This window comes from Procambarus clarkii, chromosome 92 (assembly GCF_040958095.1).
Source record: "Procambarus clarkii isolate CNS0578487 chromosome 92, FALCON_Pclarkii_2.0, whole genome shotgun sequence".
Lineage (NCBI taxonomy): Eukaryota > Metazoa > Arthropoda > Malacostraca > Decapoda > Cambaridae > Procambarus > Procambarus clarkii.
Window position 1 is genome coordinate 15,897,938 of NC_091241.1, and position 22,363 is coordinate 15,920,300.

Here is a 22,363-nt window from a genome sequence, read left to right on the forward strand (position 1 = left end):
TTTACAGTGGCCATCATACACTGCATGAGAAAACACACAGCAGCCAGAAGACGACGCTACGATTACGTCACCTCCCTCACCAAAATAGCTCCTCCCAACATACTCCTGTTGCTGTTACTACACTTTATACACACATTGTATATACCCATGTACAAATGTGTACACCATAGCGAACCACTAAGCTAGTATGATGAGCAAAACAAGAGTGGCTGCCACACACAGTGAGGCTACCTCAATTCTCTCCCTCGCTCCCTCACCTACAATTCCTCCTCCCACAATACTACGCACAGTGCTTATTATCACCACAATCCTGCTGTTATCACAATACTGGTCACTAAATCCTGTAAATACATAATTGACCACAAGTTTATTTTGTAAAGGAACCTAAGAAGTCGTTTGAAGATTCCTAGATGGACGAAATAATGCTGTGGTGCTGTGGCTAGCTCTGTGAACATCGTGAACAGCATTGACTCACTAATATTTGAACATTGTACATAGTCATTATCACACTCAGGCTCTTCTGTAATACTATCATGGCTAAATAATACAAGTTATATTTTGACATTAATAATAACATTTTGACATTATTAGGTGATGCTGTGGTCACAAGCTGAACAGCAGTGCTGTAAGCTCATGCTGCATGCGCCGGCGTTGGTTGCTCACTCACTACTGAGGCTCTCACACCCGGGAATGTGGACCACTATTTTTTTTAAAGATGGTGTCTGTTTACAAGAGCCCTGAGGAAGCTGATGTGAACCTCATGTAGCCTGCGGGAGTTTTGAATGGAACGTGAAAAATACAAATACCCGGAGGCGCGTAGCGCACCCTAGACGTGGGCCAGCAGGTGCGTTGCGCAGCTAAAGGGTTAAGGTATGTATCTTCTTGAGATTATCTTGAGATGATTTCAGGGCTTAGTGCCCCCGTGGCCCAGTCCTCAACCAGGCCTCCTCTTTTTTTGTTTTACACATCTCCAGGAAGCAGCCCGTAAGAGCTGTCGAACTTCCAGGTACCTATTTAATGCTAGGTGAGCAGGAGCATCAGGGTGAGAGAAATTCTGAACCTCCTGAACCTAACCCAGAACCTTAGGATACGTATCCCGAGCACTGTCCTCTACCCCGTCATGTCCCCCTGTAGGATGACATTTACAGCAAGCATATCTGATATAAATGTTAGGGTATGCATCCAGCAGCAAATGTGCTTCTTATTTTAATGCAAACTGCATAATAACATGACGCCTTGGGTTGTAGATGCTGCGGATAAAGTGTTCGTATACACATATTACTCTGTGATGCTACAACAGCACATCTAGGAAGGTCTTAAATATAGCAAGTACGTAAGGTACTTATTTCTTAGTACTTAAAGGAAATAAACATTCCTTAAAGTTGTGGGCAACAACAATTTAATATCTTACCTCAATAGTTGCAACAGCATCCTGCATCATTAGGCCTGCCATTTGATACACATTGTGGTCTCGGGTATTGTACATCGTTGCATTTAGGAACATGAGCATTATGTCACGTTGAAATTCTGCCGTAGTACGTATTACTCCACTTTCTATATTGCGTTTCACCTTTTGAAGATCCATTGACCTAAGATTAATATAAAAATATGTTAGTAACCTTTACAGATCAATCCACGTTTTCTTCATTCTTGTTTGCAAACATTACATAACATTCAGACATATTATTGCAGCACTTGCCTGTTAACAACTGAGTGATACCCAGGGGCTTGGTCATCAGTGATGGGTCTCAGAAATATAGAAGCAAACTTGTGTGCAGCTATTTCATTCCATAAAATCATAATGGGTTTCTTCCACGACCTATAAGCACGTTCATTCTCCGACTCATCACTGAAAACCAAACAGTAATTTTAAGAGAGCGGTGCAAGAATGTAGAGCACTGGTATGGTATCCACACCTCCAGAAACTCCCCACAACACCTGTAAGAAGTAGAGGCTGTCTAAACAACACACATGTATGAGTCAAGGAAAAGTAGGAGAAAAGGTCAAGGGGTTATATGGTCACTACGTGCAAAATGGTGAGTGGAATACACAAAGTGAACATGAACAGCTTCAATAAACTGAGAGAAAATTAGAGAAAAGGACACTGCTGAAAGTTTGAAATACAAAGTAGTCAAAGGGGGCCTCGTAGGGGGCCTCGTAGCCTGGTGGATAGCGCGCAGGACTCGTAATTCTGTGGCGCGGGTTCGATTCCCGCACGAGGCAGAAACAAATGGGCAAAGTTTCTTTCACCGTGAATGCCCCTGTTACCTAGCAGTAAATAGGTACCTGGGTGTTAGTCAGCTGTCACGGGCTGCTTCCTGGAGGTGGAGGCCTGGTCAAGGACCGGGCCGCGGGGACACTAAAAGCCCCGAAATCAACTCAAGATAACCTCAAGATAACTCAAGAAAGGAAATTTAACGAAGTACCTGTATATAATATGGGTGATAAACAAGTAGAATGCATTAGAAAAAAAAAAAAAAAGCATTGAATGTAACAAAATGCCATTTTCTGGGCGAGTCCCAGAAACTCCCCGGAGCTATCCAGGCTGAATGGATATGCATAACTTTCTGACCTAAGTCAATGTGCACAGAGTGCTTGCCTACCGGGAACCATGAGCCAGAACCTGGCCCCCCCCCCTCAAGAGAGGCACGAGGAGCAGTGGCATATAGAAACCCCCATGTGGTTGGGAGCATTCTATGTCTGCCATCGACCAGATCTGGCACCCAGAAAGGGAAGCGCCCCAAAACAAATCCCTATTTTGGTGAAACTATCGCTACCGAAAACTGAACGAGTGGACAGAACTCCCTGCACGAAAATTATAAAATAAGAATGACGTCATCATGTCGCAGTGCCGCTGTCTGCCCAACCCCACACCCCCTCCTTGAGAGGGGAAAGGGGGAAGCCCCAGACCCCCACGCCGGCGATCCATCCCTGCAGTTCTTAGGCAGGATGTCAAAATACGCGAAAACACTGCAGACCAGAGGGAGGGAGGGAGGGATGACGGGGAGCCTCCGGGACTCACCCAGAAAATGGCGTTTCATTACAATCAACTCTGGTTTTCTCGGGGGAGCCTCGTCGGATCCACAGAGCCAACTACCCAAAGACAAGGAAAACAGGGATTTACCCGGGCGGCGGTCAGTCCTAACTCTTCAATGCGAAGTGGAGACAACTGGCTGCAACAGCCGACATAATGCAACATAGGCGCTACAAGGTCCAGGGACATTGACAAGGTGACGAGCGGCCAGGACCCTGTTCAACCTCCAAATACCCTTTGCCCGAATGTCAACCCAAGACATGTTGCCAAAGACAGCAGCCAATGTAGCAAACTTATGCACGTTGTGGAAACAAAAAGTAGACCACAGGATGGCTAGCTTTAATAACCCTGCAGACGACCTGGGAGACACAAGCCCGGGAACAGGAAAGACGGAAAACCGGATCAACCCACAGCGCATCCCCGGCCACTGAAGCCGTGGCGCGCAAATAATGGGGGAAAGCCGCAATCGGACACAAGACATGATGGACCCCCGGCCTGACTAACCAAGCATCAACAACCCAAGGACTCCCTTCGGAAAGCAGCAGTCTCATTCTTCGCCAGAAAAGGAGATGGCTGCAACCAAACCTATCACCAGTTTGATGGCCACAACAAACCGAGGAGAAGAGAGGAAAGAGCACTCAGTCCAAGGACCAGGAGGGATCAGGCAATGCATGAGCAGGCCAGAGGTGAAATAACATACGAGACAACTTTGCGGAATGGAGCAGACGTAATATCAATACCGAACGTAAGCTGGAGTGGCTACGCTAGTGCCTGCACGATAGGAGGAGACAGTATTTGGCATAAGATGACGGTCCTGAAACAATTGTGACAGGAAGGACAAAAACCCTATCAGGATACCAAAGTACACCTATGCAGTGATAGGAAAAACCGGAAGGACCACCAGGAAACCTCATACTGCCGCCGAGACTGAAGCACGCAGATGGGAGACCAACAACGAAGCCATCTGTGCCCCATACAAATGGTGATAGACTCGAGTCAGAAAGACCAGATGCAAAGACTTCGGAGAAGGGCGCCACGTATACCGGGTAATGCACCTCGACCACGCTGATGCAAAGAGATCCAATTCCAGAGGCCCGTACGTCCAGGATAGAAAGGAAAGACCCATCCGCTCAGGAACAGACAATGTCTAAGAGACAAGATGAGATAAAACGACCACCAAGAAACCTCATACTGCTGCCTCGAGGAAACCCACAGGTAGGACATTATCAAGATATGGTGAATGCCATCTGAATGCCATAAAGATGACGATACATCCACTTCAGAAACTCGAGACATAATGTTAGTACGAGAAGTTCTATACAGTGAAGTACGTCTCCAGACTGACCCTCTGGAAGAGGTGGAACTGCGGAAAAATGACCAGGTTCAGACACCGAGCAAGCAGTATTGGAGACCAAGGCTGGGCCAGCCACTAAGGAGCCAGAAGAATCACTTTCTCTTGGTAGGACTCCAACCATACCAGGACCTGGAGCAACAGATGGAACCGGGGAAAAAGAGATACAGAAACCTCCAATTCTATCAGTTCTGCCATGAGGGCCTCACAGTTGGGAACAGCACCATATAAAGAGGAAGATGCTGAGACCAAGCCGATACAAAGAGGTCCACGTCAGGGCGTCCTGACGTCTAGCCAAATGTCTAGCAGAGCCAGAGGAAGAAGGCAGTGTGAGCAGGTTACTCCATGGAGATGGGAAGCAACCAGGACAGACCACCAACAAGGACATTGGACACTCCCTGGACATGAACAGCAAGGAGAGCCAAACCCCGAGCCCAGAAAGAGCTGCATAGCATGCGAAGCCAGATTTAGGCCAAATGGGGAGACCCGAAAGAGAAAAGCGCAACACTCCACTAGAAACCTTAACCAATCCCTGAACCTTGGATGAATAGAGATGTGCCAATAGGCATACTGGAGGTCCAGGAAAATTATCCAAGCACCTTGGCCAATCTTGTGAGCAGAGAAGTGCAGAGCAGAGCAGAGATGTGCAGAGAAAGCCTGCCTAGACAGACCCAAACCCCCAAAAAAGAGGCAGGTCTGACCAATACCACCGAAGGCTGACAGAAATGACTAGAAAGCCCACAAATCGTGGGACCAAGCAATGGCAAACTGGACTAGCTACCCCCCCCCACCACTCCATCAATGGGGCAAACCGCAAAAGGGTCAGAGCGAATCCTGAGATGTCGCCATGTAGGCAGAGCGAGCACAGTGCCGATGATATGCAGATGAAGCAGCCCCAGGAAGCACTTGCAATCCGGTCACTTGATCCACTGATTGTCCATCTCGACCAACACAAGGCACAGCCCCTCCCGCCTAGACCACCTTGAAGAATGAGAGCAACCTCGCCACATACAAAGAAGGTCCTAAACAGGCCGACAAGACATAGCAGCGGAGGACAAAAACCAAGCCACAACATCCTCGGAGAAGAGAGCGGAGAAAAAAGAAGGAGCGTAAAGAATAGTGAGGACCCTCTCCAAGTCTAAAGAAACAGCCAGCACAGGATCCAGGCATGCGAGCTGCACAGAGAAGAACGAGGCCACCACACCTCACAGAAAAGGAGCCAATAGAAGAAAGAGCCGCTGGCGACACCACAGGCCAAGCCAAAACCCCTGCATGAGGACCCACGTTCTCCACAACAGTAGCAAACTTGGCACACATCAGAGGAGAACTGACAATGGAACAGCCAGTGAGCAGTGGACTCCCCCCCCCCTTCATTCCCTTAAACAAGGGGAAGGGTGGGGCAAATGAGTGGACACTAGTTTTATAAAAATTTTGATTGTTTCTTTACATAGTTTAGGGAGTTTTATGGCCACTTTCGAGCTTGCAGTCTCGGAAGCAATCAGCTGTGGTTCATTCAGACTCGCTGACTTTCTAGGTATCTTCCTCGGTGGCGGCATAAATTGAAGTATAAACGCCACAGCTCCCTGCACATCACTGAATCACTGAAGGAACCAGGTTCTGGCTCTGGGTTTTTGGTAGGCCAGAAAGCTCTATGATTGGTGGCACACAGTAGATGGCACCCACATGGGAAATGTGGGTGCCATCTACTGATGGACCCACAAGGGGCTTTCCTCAGAAAAGTCCATAGCAAAAATCAAAATCTCTTAAGTACTGACTAAGATTAAAGCTTAAATAATTTGCAAGATATATAAAGACATTTTTAAGTATACTTGTCAATTGTATTCTTACCCTCTATTTCTAAAGAAAACTGGCAATGACATACCCGAAGTGAGTAGATGCGGGTGAATTGGGGGCAGATTCAGAAACAAATGGAGAAGATGAGCCCATGAAATCTCCCCCTGAGATTATCCGTTTCCTGCTGCCAGCAAAGCTTCCCTCCTCCTCACTCACCCAATCTCTGACAACATTAGATTTGAATGTAAACTGAAGCTCAAGGCATAATATATGAATTTTAATACAATAAGGACTTAAATAAAAACCACAAAGAAAAAATAATGTTCAAATAATATACCATTTCCCCACAAATATGTGCAATTGGTGGCCTGTGCAAGCACTGAGTGCATGCACAGGAATAATGCAAGCATATTTAAACATACTATAACTAGGCTCAATAATGATAGACGTACTTGCTGTCTTGATTATCACTCGGGTCTTCTTCCTCTTGCTCTTTCTTATCACTTTTACTAAACTTTTTTTCCAGATCAAGATCTGGTTCAGTGTCCTCATTTTTTTGCAATTTAATAGAAGATTCATCTTCAGATGATTTGTCTTTCCTATCCAATTCATCATCGTCATCATCATCATCGTCATCGTCATCGTCGTCGTCGTCATCATTCTCTTGTTTCTCCTTACAGCTTGGTGTATCCTCCGTCATATCATCTTGTTTCTCCTCAACGGATTTTTTGAAATCGTATTCTGGCTTCTTGCAATCATCTTCTCTTATAGGCTCACACGGGCTGAGGTTCTCAATCTTGAGCTCCTTATCATCGCACTTGAATGATGTAGATTCTTCAAAGTGCTTAACACAATCCTCTACTTTATCTTCTTGCTTTTCATCAATCTTTTCCTCATACTTATGACTTTTATCACCTAACTTACTTCCATCTTCAGCACTAGCTGACTTCTCTAACTTCTCTTTTATCTTTTTCATATCTTTGTTCAAAATTCCTTTGTCCATGTCTTCTTCTATAACCTGAAAATGGTAACAAAAGATACTTGGCATATTAGTGAGCCTAAATTGGTCTCTAAAATAATAATGTGAATGAAAACAATTCAATAAGAACTTTGACAAACAAGTTTACTACATTAGGATGGTGTGCACGATGCTTCAACCTTACGGCTGGTTACAAGTGGGACCACATTACGTGCTCAATCTTCACCTTTTGTTATACACACTGAGCATTTGTACACGGGCTAAATAGTCAAACAGGATTAGTCAGGTAAATGAAAGTTACATTATTGATACAAAATATAATCCCATGCTAATCAAATTAGGTGAATATTAAGAGTATCTGTCAGTTTTGAAAAGTCTTGTTCCAGCTTGACAGGTTCAAGTCACATGGAAAACCATAATATATTTGAATAAATAAAGATGATGGCACAAAGTCTGCTAGAGTACTTCCTAACATCAGGTCAGTGACGATGGGTTCCATGGGTCCTATAAGCTTGACTAAATCATGGCTAATGTGTTTTTTAGCTGAAATTTAATGAAATAAATCAAATAACTAATTCTACAGCTTTTAGTATTTTATATTGTTTAATAATTTCTGATGCATTATCCATTTCTGTATCTTGAATTAAGATGAAATACGAGAACTAACCAATGGATATTAGGCCCTTCTTTAAATCTATCAAGCACATTTTCCATGCCTTGGCCGTAACAGATATTGAACGTGATGGATAGCGGATTCACAGATAATAAATCATGGCCTACATACTTCCCATCACATAAAACCAGCATTAAATTAATAAAATAAAAGTGTCTGTGTGAGCCCTGGAGGCTCCGTGAAACTATCCCACTAATATAGTGCTATCCTATTTGGGGTCATCAATCACAGAGTTCTTGTTGCCTACCGGGGACCAGAGCCAGAACCTGGCCCCCCCCCCCTCAGAAAGGCACAGGGAGCAGTGGCCTATGAACACTTTAAACATAAAATATGTCATACCTGCCATCAACAAGGGTGCCATCGTCTACCCAGAAAGGCAGGTGAACCAAAACGGACCACTGTCTGGTAGAAAATTGTGATCTACATCTTCAAAAGAGCAAACAAACTTCCCCAGAATTATAGCAAACAAGCAACACTTCATCAAACAAGCCCCACTTGTTGGTGCCACCCCAACCCCCTTGTGCAGGGGAAGGGAAGCCGGCAACTCACCAATTCAGTCTTGAATGATGAAAGCTGACCCCTTGAATGATGAGGATTCACAAAGAAATTGGCATTTCATTACATTCAATGCTGGTTTTCTGTGGGGAGCCCCATTGGCTCCCTGAAGGTAACTACCCAAAGAGAAGGAAAAACTGGGACATACCAGGGAGGCAGCAGCACTGCAGGTCTCACTGTGAGGAAGAGACAAACAGCCGCAATAGGCACTCTCAGAGGTCCAAGAACACCATCCAAGCAACTGGCTCCAAAAGCAGCTGGACCTGGGACAGAGTGGTCATTCAAAAGGAGGGGCAAAAGACCCAGGGGTTCAGACTGAACAAGTCCAGAATGAACCGCAGATCCGCACGTCCCATTTTGGAACTTGAAACAGACGGGAAATCCACCTGAGGGACGCCGCTGTTTCGACCACTACCAAGCGAACCTACTCCAGGATGACCGGACAGAGGGCAGGAATAGAGGCCTGCCCCACCAGCACTGAACCACCCGAAGGAGGAGGAGCCACCCAACGCCACCGCAAGCCAGAGGAAACGACCCAAAATGCCCCCAAATCATTGAACCAGGCGAGAGCAAACAGCGCGAGCCACCCTTCCCCATCGCCCCGTCAACGGGGCAAACCGCAAAATGGCAGACGACCCTTACGAGAGCCTAACCGATGCCAAGAGCAATGACTGTGTTGACCAGATGCCACAATATGGCATAACTGACTTACGACGACTGAAGGAACCCCGAGCCCTGGCATGACCTTTCCAGGTAGGACCTCCACAGCCCCCCCATCCCCCCGGGGACACAACAAGTCCAACATAGGCCGGCAACTTGACGAAGCTGCCTGCAGAAAATGCACCATCAGAGACTCACCACAAGAAGACGAAAATCTAAGAGTCAGGGCCAAAGCGAATTCCAAATAGTGGAATGGTGGAATAGTGGAATAGTGCCACTGCCTGCCAGCACGTGAGGCGTGAAGCAAAGAACAGAGACACTGCTTCTTTCAGAATCGGTGCAGACAAGTTCGACAAGGCAGCCGATGCACGAGCCGCCGAGGAAAGCGCACCAGACGCAGGCCCGGACCCTAGCTCCTCCACATCCTCCTCGAGCAAGTCCGAAGACAGCCAGAAGGGAAAAGAAGCGCAAGACCGAAGCCAAATGCTCACGGACGTACAAATCCTCAGCCACCAGGGACGCCGAAAGGGAGGGAACCTGCACGTGAAGCTGCACCTGACCGATATCACGAGGAAGCACGGGAGCAAACAAGCACGCATTGAGGTGCTCAATCTTGCCCCCCAGGTAAACCTGAATGACCATGGTCAACTCCCACCACTCAAGCATGCGGGTTCAACAGAATGCATGCAATGCCCCCAACGACAAGAAAGGGAAGTCTGCCAGCCAGGAAAACTCCAGCACCTCATAATGCACCCCAGTAAGGAAAAGAGGAGCCAAACTCAAAAGAAAGGAAGACGGATCTATTATCGAAGCAGTAATCCGGATCTCGCAGGAGGTAAGCCGTAAAGGCCTCCTGCACCTCATGAGGCGGGATGCAGGAAGCCGAAAACATCGAAAACCAAAGAGAAGGCTGGAGGTGAACCACGCCAGAGATGGCTTGCGAAGAGGTGCCGTGCCAGCGCCGCACGAGACAAGGCGACAGTATGTGGCAAGATGACGGCCCCAAACCTCCACAAGAGAAGGACCAGACCACACCAAGAAAACATAGCAAACCGACGAAGGGACAGAAAGAAAAAGGAAAGACCACCAAAGAAAACCCCACACCACCGCCAAGATGAAGCACGCAGGTGGGACATCATCAACGAAGCCACCTGACCACCAACAGATGGTGAGATACTCGAGGCAGAACCGAACCAGCCTCAACATGGACCGATCGAGTATAGGAAGAGGCAGAACCGCAGGAAAACCTCGGATGTGACCACCGAGCAAGCAGAGCCGGAACCCCGGGCCGGCATGGAATGAGAAGGAACGTCTGCCGTACAGAAAACTTCCCAATGCCAGCGAGTTCGCCAGGAAATCGGAGACACTGTGGTCCCGATGCGACCCTCGTGAGAAGTGACACCGCAAGATCCGGAAAATGCCAAGTGGCAGGGTAAGCCAGGAAAACAGGAACCCAAACCTGGCAAGCCAGGAATTAACCAAACACAGGGGTGGTGGAAAAGTAGGGAACGGAACATGGACAAAGTCCAACCTAGCCCCTACTCAGAGAGAACCCCAGCAACATCAAAGGCCCGAGACTGTTCAACACGCCTCCATGACACATAAGGGGCAAAACAGGCTGTCCCCTCACAGTGACCACGAGAGAACTGGATCAACACCTCCAAAGGATACCTGAACAACCAGGCTGTAAGAAACACGTCAGGCTGCATGCAGAAGCATCAAACAGCCTGGGCGACCAGCCCAGCAATGAGGAGGCCCGGATGACGACCGGGCCCTGGGGACGCTAAGCCCCGGAAACACCGCAAGGTGACTGCAAGGCAGCAGTAGGTGTCAAGAAGCACATACAAAACCACACAACAAGGTGTAACGAGAGGGGCGAGGTAACATCAGAACTAGTACATCCCTTGACACTTAGTTAGCACAATACAAACAAGCGTAAACTAACTTGTACAGGGCTTCTCGCAGATGTCAAGCCCTGATGAGTAACTGACACGCAAAACAATCCAACCACCCCTCACATATTACCCAGCAGATCAATCGACCTGAAGTGGATACAGGAGAACAAGCCATAAGGACTAGAAAAACAGCCCCAGCACCAGCAGTGAGAGTTACGAGCGTAGAAGGAAGATGAGGAACGAGAAAGACAGGCAGCAACGGGAATGAAAGGGACAGGACCAACAACACAGGCCATGTCTATGTCAGGCAAATGACAGCTGAGAAGCGGGACCAAAGAGCCTAAGCTCAACTCCTGCAAGCATAGCTAGGTAAGGACAATTAGGTGAGCACAGAGAATCCAATGTATATGGAAGGGCTAAGCCAGGCACTGCAAGATGGGCAAGGAAAGAGCGACCCAGATAAGACCACGAAAAACATGGCCGTGACCATGACAGAGGCAACGAAGGCTCAGAAAGACACAGTCACACCCGAGAAAAGTACCCACCGATAGGACGGAACCGAGCCATGACCCACTGTGTAACAAACACCACAAACGAACAAGGAAGGCCCCAGGAAGAAGCACGTCAGGGCTAAACAAAAAGCCACAACCAAACCCCAACACGGAACTCCAGTATCAAGCCACAGCAAAATGTCACCACATAACACCCTGACCCAGTGTAACATTTACCCCATAACATTCACCTTCACCATTTTACCTCGTAACATGGTGAAGGTGGGGCCCCTTGAGTGACTCAAGCATATGATGAACATGTATATGAGTGGGACCGGATGGGTATAAATAGTACCAGCCTCGTATGGGCCAATAGGCCCTCTGCAGTCACCTTGGTCTTATGTTCGTAAATTCGTAGCCACGAACCAGCGCCTGGCCGACAGATGCCAGACCGCATAAACTCACCTGCAGAATGTAGGTACGAATGTGTCATGACACCACATAGCCGAGAGGAGTCCGGGAGCACCGCCAGAGGAAGAAGGCCAGAGCTGCACTTGCAGGAGAATAGTAGGGTAGAGGCAAAGGAGGCGGCCCCACACCCATATGCAGGGGAAAACCCAGCGTCCTCCCCATAGCGGCAATCCAGAACACCCCCCAGCATCTATGGCACACGGACTGGAGAGACGAGAGGAGCGAGAGAGGCGAAGCACCCCGAGAGAATAAGGACGCAGGAACACCAGCACTTGTGTACACTGTCCACAACAAAACAAACTCCCACGGCGCATGCGCAGAACGCATGAGATCCGAACCACATAACCCTGCCCAGCAGGGAGGGTGCCAACAAGGAGTATCGCAAAATATTAGCAGTGCCTAGACAGAGCATGGGAGAGAAGATATAATGACAAAAGACAGAGAGAGTATCGAAAAACATGAAGCACGGAAGAGGACTAACAAGTCCAAAAAGGACAGGAGGTAAGCCTCACCGGAAGACGACAGACGTTCCAATAATAATCCGGGAAAAATCGAAGACCTTACCGAACCCCCAAGATAACACAGAGGCAAACGAAGGCTCAGAAAGACACAGTCACACCCGAGAAAAGTACACACCGATAGGACGGAACCTAACGGACCCAAAGGGACAAGGATCCGAACCCAGGGAGGGGCCAACGCCCAACAACTCGTCTGCAGAGGGGGGAAGGAAAAACCCCACTCCCTGTAACTGCAAGCCCCGCACCGAAGGTAGAAAACCCCGGTGGGGTCCAACGGGGCCCAAGGCCCCCCCCAAGTCAGCCCCTCCCCAACCCTGGGAACCTCCACGGCAGGCCCTGGGGCTGAGCCGTCCCCCCAAAGCCCCAGCTTCACAAGAAAAGGCCAGGGCAGCCGGAAATATACAGTACTAAGGAAGAGAGCCCACTTGCAGACTCATACAACCCGGCTGGAGGAACAGGCTCAAATGCCTCCGTCGCACCCCGGAAGAAAAAACCCAAGAACGTTCGAGTCTCAAGACCATCGAATTCCCGCCCCGACCCCACAGACGGAAAGGAACCGGATGCAGGGAGGAAGGGGGGGGGGGGGGCAGACTAAACCACAACAGGGGGAAAGATAAGGGGGGTGAGGGAGGAACAAAACCGAAGCAATCAACACCCCCCAAGCATGGTCACAACAACCAAAAATGGGGCAGCCTCGGGGCTTCCGGGGAGCAAACAACCTAGCACGTTTTCACGTTGCCTGAACTCAACGTGAAAAGCCTGTGCTACCTGCACCCGCATAGTCAGCATAAGACTGGGTAACCGAGTCACAAACAAGCAATGAAACTCGCAGGACTCCGGGCTGAAGGTGCCACCGACCCCCACAGGCAGCAGACGGAGGCAAAAACAATGAGAGTCACCCTGAGACAAGGGGACAGAGCAACCCTCGAACTCACACAAAGTGAGGGGGGGGAAATCAGGGGTCACATCCATCATACTCAGGCGCCCCCATGGGGATTCCCAGGGTCCTGAGATGGAACTCACCCTCAGAGAAGCCCATGCAGGGTACTGCTAACCTGCGCCCAAGTCTACCAAACAACCTTCTAAAAACTGAACCCCCAGGATGTGAACACTCACGGGGACCTAGCAGGGGACACCACCAGGAGAAAACCGAATTAGGTCAGATACCAAGGGGCAAGCAAGGCAGACCCCCCCCCCCCCACAAGGCACAAACAAAAAGAAAAAAAACACAAGAGGACAACATACCCAAAGGAGCAGAGCCGGCCGCTATGAATCGTTAAAACAAGTTGCGCAGCACCCTGTGCCCCTTACCAGTGCAAACTGCCTCTTACCCTAAGGTAAACAAAGGAGACAAAACACCCAAGCACTGAAAAGGAGGCCGAAAAACTGAGCAGTGAAACAGCCCAGCAGAGGCAGGACCCAAGGGACTTATCGAGGGTAATCCCAAGGCCCAAGGGCAGTTCTTACAGGGCACCTAGGGTAAGGTAACCCTAGGCGCATGCAGCCCGAGAACTGTAGAATAACTCCTGGCTCTCGCACCTGGAAGACAGCCACCACACTTTAAGCACAGTGCTGAAAATCACTGGAGCCAGAGCACATGACCTCTGCCTCTAGCATCAGCCTTAGAACTGCAGGTGGATAGCTGGCGCGAGGGTCTGGGGTTCCCCCTTCCCCTTCCCGGGTATGGGGGAACTGCGCAGACTGTGGCACGGCGACGTGTGACGTCATACTCGTTTGCTCGTTTCTTTTTGGGGAGTTCTATCCACTTGTTCAGCTTTTGGTAGCAATTATCACCAGAATAGGGGTTTGTTTTGGGACGCTTATCTTTCTGGGTGCCTGACCCGGTCGATGGCAGACATAGAATGCTTCCAACCACACTGGGGGTTTCTATAGGCCATTGCTCCCCATGCCTCTCTGAGGGATGGGGGGGGGGGGCAGGTTTTGGCTCGTGGTCCCCGGTAGGGCTACAGAACTCTATACACATGACTGATGCCAAAGTCTGACATTAGCATATCAGCATTAGCATATCATCGGCTCTGCTCCCCCCAGAAAATGTGTGCAGTATGGGGAGAACTGCAAAGTTTTGCTGAAAAGAATCACCCAGATAGAGCTTTAGCAGGCCGATGCATCGATCTTATTAATGACAATGTGATGTCTCCCTACAGACCAGTGTTACAAAGAAGGGAAAAACAATCTTCAAGAAAAAAATGAGAAAATCATGTAGAGCTGCCAGAAGCAGGTCCTAGTGGTATACAGGTAAAACGTGCCAGAGTGTGTGTACCCCAGAGACGTCATCACTGCCTGATGTTATAATGGAAGGGGACTTCCCTTCCAAACAGTAACACCTCTCCTCCTTCCCCCTCCTCACAGTCTTCAATACGCCAACAGGAGTCATCAGTAAAGGTAAGTAAATAACTTTACATACTTTTGTAGTGAAGATTTGGGTGAATTAGGTATAAAATATAATTTGATGTTAATTTTTTGAGGAGTTAGGAAAGGATTAATTAATTTTTCATTATTTCTAATGGGGAAATTCGCTTCAGTTTACAAATTTTCGGTTATGAACCGTCTCCAGGAACGGATTAAATTCGTAAACCGAGGTATCCCTGCACTGCTAAATGGTTATCCCAGAGCTACCAAGCAGACAAACTAAAAGGTGAACCCCTGTGACATGTGCAAGCACAGGGACCTAGTGGAGGGCCACCATAATCATACAAGTTGTCCTACAGCCACACCAGGCAAACCCCTGCCAGGCAAAACAAAAGAAAAAGAAAACACCCACAAAAGCACAACGTCTCCAGGGAAACAGAACTGGTCGCTATGTGTATATCAGACAACTGCACAGTACCTTGTGCCCCAGCCAGCGACGCTGCTACCTCCTACCAAAGGTCAAACAGGAGTAAAAACCACCCCAGCTGAGCCCCAAGGACAGGCAATCACTGAACAACAACAGAACCATGCGGAGGGAGTCTTCCGAAAGATTCATGAAAGGTAACCCTAAACTGCAAGGGCAGTACTTACAGGGTAACTAGGGAAGGTGGCCCTAAGTGCATGCAGCCCCAGTACTCTTGTGTTACTCCTAACTCGCACACCACCCACACAGAACAACAACACCGGTATGCAGCACTTGCTCAAAACGACAGAGCCAGAGTTGATCGACTACCACCAACACAGCAGTCTATAAACTGAGGTTGGGTAGCTGTTGTGTGAGGTCTGGGACCCCCACCTTCTCCCTCCCAAGGAGGGCAGAGTTGTGCAGACTGCAGGCGCGGTGGCTGTGGTGACGTCATGCTTGTTTACTTGTTTTTGATTGGAGAGTTCTGCTTGGTGGTTCAGCTTTCGGTTTGCAATTTTTAACCAACTGTAGTTTCTTTTGGAATTCCTACCTTTCTGCGTGCCTGACCAGGTAGATGGCAGACATAGATCGTTTCCAATTACATGTGGTTGTCTATCAGCTATTACTCCTTGTGCTTCTCTTGAAGGAAGGCCAGGTTCTGGCGCTGGTCACCGATAGGCCTAGAACTCATCGATTGACTGCTGCCATAATCTAATACTGTATATACACATCAGCCCGGAATAGCTCCGGAGAGCCGAAGGGGCTCTCCACAGAAAATATCATAAATGTTGGGATCTATAACCCATCAACTTTTTTTTTTTTAAGTCAAAAATAATATCTGCCTACATGAAGAGTTTATTTCAAAATCAGCTTTACTAAAGTCATCAATTTTGTATCTTATACATGTAACTCAATGTTTTCTTTGTGTGTAATTGTAGTGCTCAATGAACACCTTCCTGCTGGGCTCAGTGAACCCCTTCCTGCTGGGTTCTAAGTGAACCCCTTCCTGCTGGGTTATCAGTGAACCCCTTCCTGCTGGGTTCTCAGTGAACCCCTTCCTGCTGGGTTCTCAGTGAACCCCTTCCTGCTGGGTTCTCAGTGAACCCCTTCCTGCTGGGTTCTCAGTGAACCCCTTCTTGCTGGGTTCTCAGTGAACCCCTTCCTGCTGGTTGATATCTAGTTGATACCTAGATGATGGGGTTCTGGGAGTTCTTCTACTCCCCAAGCCCGGCCCGAGGTCAGGCTTGAATTGTGAGAGTTTGGTCCACCAGGCTGTTGCTTGGAGCGACCTGCCCACATACCCACCACAGTCCGGTTGGTCCGGCACTTCTTGGAGGAATAAATCTAATTTCCTCTTGAAGATGTCCACTGGTTGTTCCGGCAATATTTCTTATGCTCGCTGGGAGGGTGTTAAACAACCGTGGACCTCTGATGTTTATACAGTGTTCTCTGATTGTGCCTATGGCACCCCTGCTGTTCACTGGTTCTATTCTGCATTTTCTTTCATATCGTTCACTCCAGTACGTTGTTATTTTACTGTGTAGATTTGGTACTTGGCCCTCCAGTATCTTCCAGGTGTATATTATTTGATATCTCTCTCGTCTTCTTTCTAGTGAGTACATTTGGAGGGCTTTGAGACGATCCCAATAATTTAGGTGCTTTATCGTGTCTATGCGTGCCGTATATGTTCTTTGTATTCCCTCTATTTCAGCAATCTCTCCTGCTCTGAAGGGGGAAGTGAGTACTGAGCAGTACTCAAAACGGGACAACACAAGTGACTTGAAGAGTACAATCATTGTAATGGGATCCCTGGATTTGAAAGTTCTCATAATCCATCCTATCATTTTTCTGGCTGTCGCAATATTTGCTTGGTTATGCTCCCTAGACGTTAGGTCGTCAGAAATCATTATTCCCAAATCCTTTACATGCTGTTTTCCTATTATGGGCACATTTGATTGTGTTTTGTACCCTGTATTATGTTTAAGGTCCTCATTTTTACCATACCTGAGTACCTGGAATTTATCACTGTTAAACATTATGTTATTTTCTGATGCCCAGTCGAAAACTTTATTAATATCAGCTTGAAGTTTTTCAATGTCTTCAGCCGAGGTAATTTTCATACTGATTTTTGTGTCATCTGCAACGGATGATACGAAGCTGTGACTTGTATTTTTGTCTATATCTGATATGAGAATAGGGAAAAGCTGCGGTGCAAGGACTGTACCCTGAGGTAAAGAGCTTTTAACTGCGCTCGTACTAGATTTTATATGGTTGACCGCTATTCGCTGAGTCCTGCTTGACAGAAAACTGAGTATCCAGTGTCCTACTTTACCGGTTACTCCCACTGACTTCATTTTGTGTGCTATCACACCATGGTCACATTTACCAAAAGCCCTTGCGAAGTCCGTTGGGAAATCTGTTGCTGGGTTCTCAGTGAACCCCTTCCAGCTGGGTTCCCAATGAACCCCTTCCTGCTGGGTTCCCAGTGAACCCCTTCCTGCTGGGTTCCCAATGAACCCCTTCCTGCTGGGTTCTCAGTGAACACCTTCCTGCTGGGTTCTCAGTGAACCCCTTCCTGCTGGATTCCCAGTGAACCCCTTCCTGCTGGGTTCCCAGTGAACCCCTTCCTGCTGGGTTCCCAGTGAACCCTTTCCTGATGGGTTCTCAGTGAACCCCTTCCTGCTGGGTTCCCAGTGAACCCCTTCCTGCTGTTATAACAATTCTAATTTAAAATTTGTGCTTTTTAAATGACTGACACTGATCAAAGAAAAAATTATGCAGTTTTTTTGCAATACAAATATCAGTAATATTTAAATATATTGTACAGTAAGTACATGTAAAAATGTATGTCTTATATTCTTCAAAATATTTGTATTTCATACACACGCTATTTCCACACGTTCTATTATTTCTCGTTTAGTATCTCCACGCCACGGGACAACTTTCTCCTAAAGTGCCTTAACATAGTTAGAAATAAATAAATACATATTTATCTACTGTCAATATGATCATCATTCCATACCTGTGAGAGAGAGACTTTCATCTTCAACTCTCCAGCTTTTCCCTCTAAATGCTCTCTTGGTGGACTTGCTTCCTTGGTGTCTTCTGTCTCTATGTCCTTTTTTTCATTCTTTCCAATCACCAACTTGTCAACCTCCTCCATAACATTCTCTGCGGCTCCTGGTAATAACAAATTATAATACGTCTCGTTAGATGGGAATAGGGAACAAAACAAAAATTGAAATACACGAAGTAAGAAATAGATCAAGTCTCAATTATTTCTACCCTACAAATACTGTACTGTACTTAGGGATAAGCTGAGTAAATATCTCAATTTCTTCATTACTAGTCAACATTTTTATTACAAGAGAGAGAGAGTGAGTGAGTGAGTGAGTGAGTGAGTGAGTGAGTGAGTGAGTGAGTGAGTGAGTGAGTGAGTGAGTGAGTGAGTGAGTGAGTGAGTGAGTGAGTGTAATTACCTGAGTGTAATTACCTAAGTGTAATTACCTAAGTGTAGTTACAGGATGAGAGCTACGCTCGTGGTGTCCCGTCTTCCCAGCACTCTTTGTCATATAACGCTTTGAAACTACTGATGGTCTTGGCCTCCACCACCTTCTCACTTAACTTGTTCCAACCGTCTACCACTCTATTTGCGAAGGTGAATTTTCTTATATTTCTTCGGCATCTGTGTTTAGCTAGTTTAAATCTATGACCTCTTGTGCTTGAAGTTCCAGGTCTCAGGAAGTCTTCCCCGTCGATTTTATCAATTCCTGTTACTATTTTGTACGTAGTGATCATATCACCTCTTTTTCTTCTGTCTTCTAGTTTTGGCATATATAATGCTTCTAACCTCTCCTCGTAGCTCTTGCCCTTCAGTTCTGGGAGCCACTTAGTAGCATGTCTTTGCACCTTTTCCAGTTTGTTGATGTGCTTCTTAAGATATGGGCACCACACAACAACTGCATATTCTAGCTTTGGCCTAACAAAAGTCATGAACAATTTCTTTAGTATATCACCATCCATGTATTTAAATGCAATTCTGAAGTTAGAAAGCATTAGCATAGGCTCCTTGCACAATATTCTTTATGTGGTCCTCAGGTGATAGTTTTCTATCTAGTACCACTCCTAGATCTCTTTCTTTATCAGAATTCTTTAAAGATTTCTCACATAATATATAGGTTGTGTGGGGTCTATGTTCTCCTATTCCACATTCCATAACATGACATTTATTTACATTAAATTCCATTTGCCAAGTGGTGCTCCATATACTTATTTTGTCCAGGTCTTCTTGAAGGGCATGACAGTCATCTAAATTTCTTATCCTTCCTATTATCTTAGCATCATCAGCAAACATGTTCATATAATTCTGTATACCAACTGGTAGATCATTTATGTAGACAATAAACATCACTGGTGCAAGAACTGAACCCTGTGGTACTCCACTTGTGACATTTCTCCATTCCGATACATTGCCTCTGATTACTGCCCTCATTTTTCTATCAGTCAGAAAATTTATCATCCATGTTAGAAGCTTACCTGTCACCCCTCCAATATTTTCCAGTTTCCAGAACAACCTCTTATGTGGAACTCTGTCGAAAGCCTTTTTTAGGTCCAGATAGATGCAGTCAACCCAACCATCTCTTTCCTGTAATATCTCTGTGGCTCGATCATAGAAACTGAGTAAATTCGATACACAGGATCTTCCAGATCGAAAACCATACTGTCTGTCTGATATTATATCATTTCTCTCCAGGTGTTCTACCCATTTAGTTTTGATTAGTTTTTCCAATACTTTCACTATTACACTTGTCAATGATACAGGTCTATAATTGAGGGGGTCTTCCCTGCTGCCATTTTTGTAGATTGGAACTATGTTAGCCTGTTTCCACACGTCTGCTACGATTCCTGTACACAGGGATGCCTGAAAGATCAGGTGAATTGGAATGCTGAGCTCAGATGCACATTCTCTCAGAACCCATGGTGAAACTCCATCTGGGCCAGCTGCTTTGTTCTTACTGAGCTCCTTGAGCATATTTTCCACTTCATCTCTAGACACCTCTATCTGCTCTATGTTGTGCTCTGGAATTCCCATTGTGTCTGGTTCTCTGAAGATTTCATTTTGTACAAACACACTTTGGAACTTTTCATTTAATGTTTCACACATTTCCTTTTCATTTTCCGTGAATCTGTTTCCCATTTTCAACCTCTGGATAGTATCCTTTACCTGCAATTTGTTGTTTATGAATTTGTAGAATAGGCCCGGTTCTGTTTTACATTTATCTGCTATCCCCTTTTCAAAATTTCTTTCTGCCTCTCTCCTTACTGCCATATAGTTGTTTCTCGCATCTTTGTATCGCTGGTATGTTTGAGGGTTTGGCCTCTTCCTATACTGATTCCATTTTTGTGTCTTTTGGTCTCTTGCCCTCTCACAATTTCTGTCGAACCAATCCTGTTTTCTGGCCCTGCACCTCTGTTTTGGTATGAATGTTTGTGTGCCTTCCTCGTATATTTTTAAAAATTTGGCATACATTTCATTTACTTCCCTGCCTAGCAACAATTCTGTCCAATTACACTCATTAAAAAAATTTTGAAGTTCCCCATAGTGTCCTCTCCTTAAATCGAGTTTATCAACTGTTTCAATGTCCCCATTTTCTTCTAGATGATATCTTAAAGCATAATCAATGTCTAACAGGACGTGATCACTCTTTCCCAAGGGAGGAAGGTACTGGATGTCAAATATCTCTTCTTCTTTCCTGGTGAATACTAGATCCAGTACTGACGGTACATCTCCTTCCCTCATTCTTGTGGCCTGCTTTATGTGTTGATACAAGAATGTCTCCAGAATGAGGTTCACAAATCTGCATGTCCAAAAGTCCTCCGTTCTTGCTTCATAGGCCTCCCAGTCTATTGCTTTAAAGTTGAAGTCACCCAGTATCAACAGTCGTGATTTATCTTTATCTGCTTGTGCAATTAATATCTCTCATGACCATTATGAGGCCCCTCTCGTTTGTCATCCTAGTTCTTCCTTTGTCCATGTGTTGCTTGCTGGTGGGCTGTAGGTATTTAAAATTATCAGCTTATCATCCTGATTCCAGACCTGCAATGCCATTATGTCAATATCTCGAGGGTTTTCAAATATTAACTCTCTTACCTTCAGGTGTTTTTTCACCAGTACAGCCACTCCTCCTCCCTTCCTAGTTTTCCTGTCACGTCTCCAAACTGAATAGCCTCTTGGGAATATGACTTCATTTATTATATTTCCTTCAAGTTTCGTCTCTGATAATGCGACAATATCTGGGACCCTAAGCTGGATTATATTTTGCAACTCCAAAGTTTTTGACCTCACTCCATCTATGTTGGTATATACAATTTTCAAGAACATGTTCCCTTTTCCTTTGCTCTTTACTCCCCCTTCCACTACTGATCTTGTTGCTTTGTTTTTATGTACCATTTCACAAGCTTTCCAGTCCCTGTCACTTTGTAAAAAAAAAGAATTTCTGTCTTCTTCATTTCTATCCCCATTTAGACGTTTTGCCTCAATTAGGTTCATTTTTAGCTTTTCTCTGTCTTCCTTGGAGAGGTCTTGTCTTATTGACCAAAGTTTGCCAACCTCATCACTCTGCAAGTTTCCTGGCATTTCTTAGCACATTCCATCATGTTTTTCACTCCATTAAACGTCACCCTTAAGGGGCGGTTCTTTTCTTTCTCATATTTTCCTATTCTTCTAAAATCACTGACATTTTCCTTTGAGCCTTCTCCTAAACCTACTATTTTCTCTATGATTTTCATCTCTTCTGCCGCTCGGTCCACCCTAGATGAAATTTCCTTCTCTAAACATCCAAAAATGATTATGGACTTAGTTCTGTCTGCAGTGTTTTGTACCAGTTTACTGTTGGTAACCAGTTCTTTCCTAATTGCTTGCCTAATTTCTGCTTCTTGTTGGTCATTTCTGGTTTTGACTTCCGAACACACTTCTTTGATAGTCTCTTTCTCTTTTACAACTTCAGCATATGTAGCTTTTATTTCTTCTTTGTACTTTTCTAGTTCTTTATTCACCTCCTCTATGTGAGTTGTCAGTGAAGTTTCCAGTTGGAGATCCTTGCCTA

At 46.2% G+C, this 22,363-nt stretch overlaps 1 protein-coding gene across 3 annotated transcripts in view; it reads right to left on the reverse strand.

The window, feature by feature from the left end:
* The window catches only part of LOC123774997 (bromodomain-containing protein 8), a 341,469-nt gene that overhangs the window by 23,880 nt on the left and 295,226 nt on the right, over positions 1-22,363 (reverse strand). For all 3 annotated transcript variants that reach the window (XM_045769702.2, XM_045769701.2, XM_045769703.2), the window contains 5 exons: positions 18,280-18,437; positions 6,632-7,197; positions 6,268-6,402; positions 1,700-1,849; positions 1,412-1,589 (listed from right to left, as the gene is read on the reverse strand). In XM_045769702.2, the coding sequence (XP_045625658.1) occupies positions 1,412-1,589; positions 1,700-1,849; positions 6,268-6,402; positions 6,632-7,197; positions 18,280-18,437 (1,187 nt within the window). The remainder of the gene's footprint in view (positions 1-1,411; positions 1,590-1,699; positions 1,850-6,267; positions 6,403-6,631; positions 7,198-18,279; positions 18,438-22,363) is intronic.